General features: G+C 42.4%; 1 protein-coding gene across 1 annotated transcript; it reads left to right on the top strand.

Annotated features, from left to right (window-relative positions):
- Window positions 1-3,589: 3,589 nt before the first annotated feature.
- Window positions 3,590-7,844, top strand: GDF5 (growth differentiation factor 5). The gene is made up of 2 exons (XM_005294048.4): window positions 3,590-4,355; window positions 6,137-7,844. The coding sequence occupies exons 1-2, from the start codon at window positions 3,722-3,724 to the stop codon at window positions 7,003-7,005; spliced, it is 1,503 nt and encodes a 500-aa protein (XP_005294105.1). The 5' UTR covers window positions 3,590-3,721; the 3' UTR covers window positions 7,006-7,844.
- The last annotated feature ends 505 nt before the right edge of the window (window positions 7,845-8,349 follow it).

Here is an 8,349-nt window from a genome sequence, read left to right on the forward strand (position 1 = left end):
AGCCATTTGGGTGCCCTACGCAGCCCCCCAGGCCTCCCTCCCCACTGGGTCTGGGAGGCAGGAGCTGTGGGGGGCACTTTTGCGGGCCCAGAGTGTCCCAGGGGATTAGCGGGGGGCCGGGAGCAGCCCACTCTGCTTCCCTTGCCCAAGCCCCAGCCATGTCGCTCGGGGAAGGGGGCTTGGGAGAAGGGATTTCCCCCTGCACTCACTAGCAGTGGTGGGAAGTGGAGCAGCCTGGCCCCAGCCACTGGTGAGTGCGGGGGCTGGGGAGGTTGGGGAAAGGACACACCCCCCCCCCGCACTCGCCGGTGGCGGGAAGCGGAGAGACGCGGCCCCAGCCAGCTCTACTCCGCCAGCTCCCAGCCACGGGGCTCCGCTTCCCGCCACCAGTGAGTCGGGGGGGCGGGGGGAGAACCTTTCCCTAACCCCTCCCCCCCCAGCGACACATCCACAGTCTTTACATCTTTATCCCATAGACACTGCTTTACATCAGCCTTCCATATGCTTAGGAAATGCTCTTGAGCAACAAGATCAAGCATTACTTCAAAACTTGCCACCTCTTTACTCCTCACCCATTTTCCCAACAAATCTTTCATTTTGTTTACATACTCCCCATTACTCACGCCAATATCCCTCTTAAGATTCCTAAATTTAACCCTATACGTTTCAGGGGTAATCTGAAACTTCGCAAAACAGGAACTCTCTTATCAGGGATTTCATGTATTACACATAGCCGTTCAAAGGTAGTCAGATATTCAGCAATATCGTCCTCCTCGCTGTATGCAGGACATAAGTGTTCCCATTTGTGGGTTTTGGAGTGATGGGAGTCGTTGGGTCAAGGGTCTCTGGTTCTGCTTCTCTAGCAAGTCCTGCTGGTGTTTTCTCTCTCTCTCTCTTTTCTTTCTTCCATAGCCCTTCTGTGTGCAGCCTCTTCTTTGGGCCTCATTTCTGCCTGCCCCATTTGGAAACTTGCAGTCCTTTGCCTTCTCTGGCGCTTCCAATCTGGCCAGCTCTAATTTTGTAGCTGCTTCACTGATAGTCATTTTTCTGCTTTCTTGTGCTTATTTCCCTCACCCAAAACAAACAAACAAACAAACAAACAAACAAACAAACAAACAAACAAACAGAAAATAACAAAACTGTGACCTCCTCCTAACTGTCCTTAGCCACTGCACTTAAGACTCACTTAAAATCACAAATATCAGTGCTTAAAGTGTGAACTCCACTTGGGGTAACAAGCTGTACATACACCCTGCTCGCTGCGCCACTGTGATGTTCCCCTGGTGTTATCTGGACCAGTGATCTGCTAGGTCACTCCAATCCCTGAATCTGGGGGCCAGCCTTACACTGCTCCGCTGTGAGAACCCCCACTCCTGGGCTATTCACACACAGCCCCTGGCATGTAAGATGCTTGGATTATGCAATGGAATGACACTAGCCAATATCTCCGGTCCCAGACACAACCCTAGGAACCTCCGTCTTGCAGTGTCCAGTTATGCCTGCTGGACGCTGCAAGATTATATGAGTTTGTCAATTTAACAAAGAAATTGATATGTACCAGGCTTGTTATCCCAAGGGGAGTCTCTAACACACTTCAAACCAAACTCACTGCTTCAGGTAGAATAAACAAACAAATTTATTAACTACAAAAGATAGATTTTAAGTGATTATAAGTCAAAGCACAACAAGGCAGATTTGATCAAATGAAATAAAAGCAAAACGCATTCTAAGCTGATCTTAACACTTTCAGTGCCCTTACAAACTTAGATGCTTCTCACCACAGGCTGGCTGGTTGTCCTTCAGCCGGGCTCTCCCCTTTGATCAGCGCTTCAGTCGCTTGGTGGTGGTGTCTGTAGATGTAGGTGGAAGAGAGAGGAAGAGCATGGCAAACGTCTCTCCCTTTTATCATGTTCTTTCTTCCCTTTTGGCTTTGCCCCTCCCCCCCTCAGGGTCAGGTGAGCATTACCTCATCACAGTCCCAAACTGGCCAAGGGAAGGGGGGGTGACTCACTCGAGAGTCCAACAGATCCTTTGTTGCTGCCTAGGCTAGTGTCCTTTGTTCCTGTGAGGCTGGGCTGGGTTTGTCCCATACATGCCCTGATGAGGTGTGAACTGGAGAGTTTTGTCTGGGCTTGTTTTAAGCCATGAGGACACATTTTCATCCTCATAACTATATACATGAAATTACAACCTATAACATTACTATAACAACAATGCTCAGTGCATCATGAGCCTTCAAAGACACCCGACATGACAAACTTTGCATTGGATACCACACAATCATATTATAAGGATTGAACATGGGGGTGCGGGGTGTTTCCCCCAAGATACAGGGTGCCACAGCTACCTACGCCAACAGGAGGGCTTCTTCCATCAAAATAGCCCTGTCTACACTGGAGGTTAGGTCAGTATAACTATGTGGCTCAGGGGTTTTTCTACACCCCTGAGCAATTTAGTTATACCAAGATAACTTGCTAGTGTAAACCAAGCCTGTGACTGGGAGTTTTAGAATCATGTCTCTCTGGCTCCCTCAATGCCTTAGGTTGACAGAAACTCTATTTTCCTGCAGGGGACACTGCTGCTTAATTCTGGACAGAATCAGAACTGATGGGTAAGCTCTATAGTCAGGGAACGTTACAGAAATGGGGAAATCTGGAGAGGCATGAAAATGCTGTCTACAAATCAGAGAAACATTCCCTCAGTATTTCATGAGGCTTCAGTTCATTTGTTCAAGTGTTTGCATCAAACTGAAATTAACTTTATTTTCTAAAAGTGTAACAATAAATGGCTTCAAAATATGTTTATTGTGTGAATGGATGCATATGACGTTGTTAGCAAAGTCCTTCAGTTACCAAACGAAAAAGCAACTTCACTGTTGCAATTATCAGGAAAAGATTCCAAGTCCAGAACTGTTTGAAATATGTCTTATGAATCATAAGATATTTGAATGTACTTATTCCAATAGATTCTGTACAAGATTCATACTGTTAGTTTGTACTTTGTTCTGTTTAAATGTGAAGTTCATCTAAGGCTAATGTAAAGGTCGTATTGCCACTTTAAAAGGCATCCTCTGGAGTTTTGATCGTACAGAGTTGTTTCACATGAAGCAGAGTATGACTCATGCTAATGGAAAGGGTAAAGAAGATTTTTTTTAAAGAAATATATCGCAGTTAAATTAGTTTAGACAGCATGACATCAGAGAGTAATTAAATAGGTTTTTGTTGGAATTCCGTTTCCAATTCCTGAGTTCAGGTTTGTAAAAAATTTCTAAGCACCTGCAGGTCTCTGTGTGTGAAATATTTTCACTGGAAAGGATTCAAAACTTTAAAAAAAAAAAAGAAAGAAAAAGAAACTTGTAACACAGAGGCAGCATTACGCCATTCTTCCTTCTTGGAAAAAAAACCCTTCAGATTTAAACAAGACTCCTTCAAGCTTTCAGTCAGTTTTACAGAAGAAAAAGGGGTGGTAAACCTTCTCTTTTCAAGAACAAGTTCTTTTTAGCTGCTAACTGAGGCCAGGAGAAGATTAGATCTGAATAAATGAGCATTTCCACTATGGGACTGGATACAAATGTTAAACAAACAGATTTAAAGTGTATTAAGCTTAAAAGAAAACTATTCCTGCTGACTTCAGTTTTTAATTTCTTTCATGTTTTCTTATGCCAAACTGGAGGAACCTTTTCTGATTTTTTCTTTAGTGGCATTCAAAGGAAGACCAGAGGATGAAAATCTTGCACTTTCTCACTTTATTGCTTTGGCACTTGACTTGGTTTTACCTAGTTCTAGTTTCTGTAGTGTTGAGTAATTCCGAAGCAGGTCAGAGTAATCCAGGATCCAAGTTAGGATTGTTAAAAGCAGAAGGAAAAGAGACAAATCTCTCGCCAAGGGCAGGTACCTTTAGGACTGGAAACCATGGATATAGTGCTGGGACCTTAAAGGCGAGAGCTAAAAGCAATACTGTTCAAGCAGCAGCTCTCTTGGCAAAGAATAATGAATCAAAGAAGAGTCTCTCTAGAGAAGGGACCACAGACACAAAGGTAGGACAGTCCCCAAACAGACAATCTGGAGTAAGGACAGTGACCCCAAAGGTTCAGAACCTTGGCAGCAAAGCCTCGCTCAGAAAAACTGGCACAGGCAATACTGATGCCAGTTCTTACAAAACCAAAAAGACTAAAGAGCCTGTAACACAAAGGGAACCTAAAGAGACTTTCAAACACCCCCCTATAACGCCACATGAATACATGCTCTCCCTCTACAGGACTCTCTCGGATGCAGAAAGAAAAGGCATTAATGGAAGTGTAAAACTGGAGACTGGACTTGCCAATACAATAACAAGCTTTATAGATAAAGGACAAGGTAAGAAAGGAGCTACAGCATTTATGAGTGTGAGTGTGTGTGTGTGTGTGACATTGGTATGTGTGTGATGCATGTCTGCATGTATTGTTAATTGAAAAATAATGCTCATTAAAAATAGCTTGACTGATTCGAATGTAATCAGAATCATGTAACTTATAGGCAGTTTTTGTCTTTTCAGTTTAAGCTCAGAAGATTCTTCTGGCAGCAGGACATAGTATTTGTATGCTAGTTAAGCAAAACATTTAGGGACACATTTTCAAAGGCTTTTTGATGCCTAAAGATGCAGCTAGGTGCCTAATGGGATTTTCAAAAGCACTGGGGCACCTAACTCCTATTGAAATGAATGGCTGTTAGATGCCTAGGTGATTCTGAAAACCCACTGACTGCCTGTCTGCACGTTTAGGTGCCTAAACACCTTTGAAAATATGACTCGGAAGCTTTTTTCATACTTAAACTACAGTCGTTGGTAAAATACCATTTTATTTCTTGTTAGCCATATGTCTACAGGCATATGGCGCTGTAAAGACAGTGCTATTTCTGTGCTTTTCCAGGAGCAAAACAAAGAGCTTCTTTGTGAAAATGCTGGCCTCTTCAAGGGGAGAACTGAGACTCTGTGGCACGAGTTTCTGATTGTGGAAAATTTTGAGAAAATTGAGCTAGCCTAGTGCACCCCTTCCTCCAATAAATGAACATGCTTCATTTCCTGTTCATCGCGTAGCTTCTTATTGGTGAGATGGACAGTGTCCCAGATCAGGTGTTCACCTGACTGCTCAAGTAGGGCAATTGGAGCCTAATGCTGCTCTCCATGATGTTAGGATGCATTTTTTCAGGGATTTCAGTGAGAATTGATGGTGCCCATGTAGAGCAGCTCCTGGGAATGCTATGGATGAGGGAGCAATGATGAGGCTGTCACCTGACAATCCAGTCTAGAATGGGGACACAAAAGGCATTTAATGATCACAGTTTGGCTGCTGTAGAGAAATGGAATGCTGTTCAGCAGAGCTGCATTCCAGATGAAATACTTGATTCTCCTTTGGAAGACAATGTCAATGTAACATGCTGAATTTAAATAGCCATTTTTCTTAATAATGCTTCTTATGAACCTTACCAGGCAGTGTCAATGTATCATGCTGAATTTAAATAGCCATTTTTCTTAATAATGCTTCTTATGAACCTTACCAGGCAATCGTTCTGGGGGTTATATTTTTTGCTCCGTCAGAATAAGTTGTGAGCCTTGTGTAGTTAATAAAGCAGTTGTCCTGGTGCCTGGCAGTTCCTGGAGGATTTGGGTTTTAAAGGACAAATTAACCATTGTACTGTCTATTGGTGAAACTCACCTCTGTACAGGGGGCCACCATGAGGTCCAGGGACGACTTAAGCCCCACTTCAGTCCTATTTCAAGAATGTAAGTGGTGGCTATGCACTGTGAAGGCTCACACTTGAAGGAGGAATCTCTGCCAGTTGACTAATTGATACTTTGGGGCCAGAAAACACACACAGGTGAGATGACATTTCTTTGGCTGAAACAAGAAGAGTTCAGAATGCCATTTCACTACTGAGTCGTTAAGCTCCTCTGAGTCTCAGCTCAGAGCAGATTTTTATGACTGCGTTCGTATTGGTTAAAAGGCTCTTTATTATGACTTCCAAGACTGTGGGCTAATAGCGAGTGACCTTGTGAGTTTATGAGCAAACTTCAGAAGTAACAGGAGGAATTTTAGAGCTAATACTCATTCTTGTTTACAATAAACTTAAAAGTGTATGTGGTTTTTGTTTTGTTTTAGATGACCGAGCTCCAGCCATAAGAAAACAAAAATATGTTTTTGATATCAGTGCATTAGAAAAAGATGGTTTGTTGGGGGCAGAGCTGCGGATATTAAGGAAAAAGCCCTCTGAGACCTGGAAGACTCATTCTCCTGGGAAAACTTCCCAAGTGAAATTGTTCAGTTGCCCCACAAACAGACAAGCAGCAACTCTCCTGGACTCTCGCACTGTCAGCATTGCAGATACACCAAAATGGGAAGTATTTGACATTTGGAAACTTTTTAGGAATTTTAAAAACTCCGTTAACTTGTGTTTTGAACTCGAAGCTTTTGATAGGGGGAGAGCTATTGATCTAAGGAGTATGGGATTGAATAGAACAGGGAGGCAGGTCAATGAAAAGGCTCTCTTCTTGGTATTTGGGAGAACAAAAAAAAGGGACCTGTTTTTCAATGAAATCAAGGCGAGATCAGGTCAAGATGACAAAACTGTTTATGAATACTTATTCAATCAGCGGAGGAAGAGAAGAGCTCCTCTAGCAACGAGGCAGGGGAAGAGGCCCAACAAGAACCTGAAGGCAAGGTGTAGTAAAAAAGCTCTCCATGTGAATTTTAAGGATATGGGCTGGGATGACTGGATAATAGCCCCTCTGGAATATGAAGCTTATCACTGTGAAGGGCTTTGTGAATTTCCTCTTCGATCTCACTTAGAACCCACCAATCACGCAGTTATCCAAACGTTAATGAACTCAATGGACCCAGAATCTACTCCTCCAACTTGCTGTGTTCCAACCAGACTGAGTCCTATTAGCATTCTCTTTATAGACTCTGCAAATAACGTGGTCTACAAACAATATGAAGACATGGTAGTGGAGTCATGTGGTTGTAGGTAGCAGCACAATCCCTCACATTAATACATTAACAAAGATACTTACAAAAATTGACAAGAACCTCTTCTCAAACAAGAGTAACTAATCCTTTTAGCCCTAGCACAAGTATGTTTACAACAACGGTAATAAGAAACAATCTGCTAAAATCTCACTGTGTCTGTATGGCTCTTAGTGGTAGACACATTTTAGCAGTAGTTCAATACTGTTACACTCCAAAGTTAGCCCAGAATGGGGCTTTGAGTAAAGAATTCCATAATCTTAAGAGAATTGTTCTCACTAAAGATCACTTCCAAGGAAATTAAAATTCCATACCACAAACAGCTCTGCTGTTTTAATCCCTAAGGATACTGTTAAATGTAAAGTCAATAGGCAGCATATACACCTCTTAAAAAACATTACTGTTCCTTTAAATGTTGTTCTTAAGACAAGTCTGAGTCCCACTTCCAATATCTTCCTCACCATGTCCATTAGGAAATGTGTGAAGAGAATACTAATGTCTGTAAGAGAAAATAATGTCCCTAAACACTCAGAGTTTGGTGTAAATAGTTACACTGTAAGATTAACTTTTCCAATTAGCTCTTAAAATCATGTGTATATGAAAAAAAATCATTAAATATAATAATGTTGATTTAGTATTCGATTGTACATGGAGCTAGATAAATGCGGAAGCATATTTGTTTCAATGTATGTTTTGTTCCAAGCTTCATCTCTTTCTTAACTATTCACCCTATCCACTGGTATATTGCAAGTTGTATTACTCTGTATAAGGTTCAAGCTGTTCTCAAGTGCTCGTAGTAAAATTACTCAGTAACAGCATAAAATGTAATAAATTATTGACACAGTGCTGTGGTGTAGCTAGCTCTCTTAATCTGCACAATTATAATTTTACTAACATCATTTGCTTTGAATCCTGTACAATAAATACAATGGAAAGGGAGCTGTCAGTAAGGCAGGGTGCTAACGGTGTCGATCCCATGTTTGTGTGTGTACCTTTGATTGCCTCCAGTTGCATTTGTTCACTGTGGAAGTATCAGAAGAACTATTTGCTGAGAGAATGCAGGATGGTAGGGTGTGGGGTAAAGGGTTTATTAGGCTGAGTGTGGGATGAGAGTGGTGATTGCAAATGAGTGTCCCTAACCTTTAGTGCACTGTATTGTGTGCATGCTGCATCTATTTTAGAAATATTTTAAGGTATGAATTTGTCTTGGGACTATTTTTTGTATCCCTCCACTGTGGGTCAATGGCGTGAGGAGCCCCACACTGTCCACCTCGCCCCATGTGCTGCAGTGGGTTGGGGCAGTTGGCACAGAAGCTGACTTCTGCTGGCTTTATGCAGGAGGGGTGCCA

Source organism: Chrysemys picta, chromosome 13 (assembly GCF_011386835.1).
Source record: "Chrysemys picta bellii isolate R12L10 chromosome 13, ASM1138683v2, whole genome shotgun sequence".
NCBI lineage: Eukaryota > Metazoa > Chordata > Testudines > Emydidae > Chrysemys > Chrysemys picta.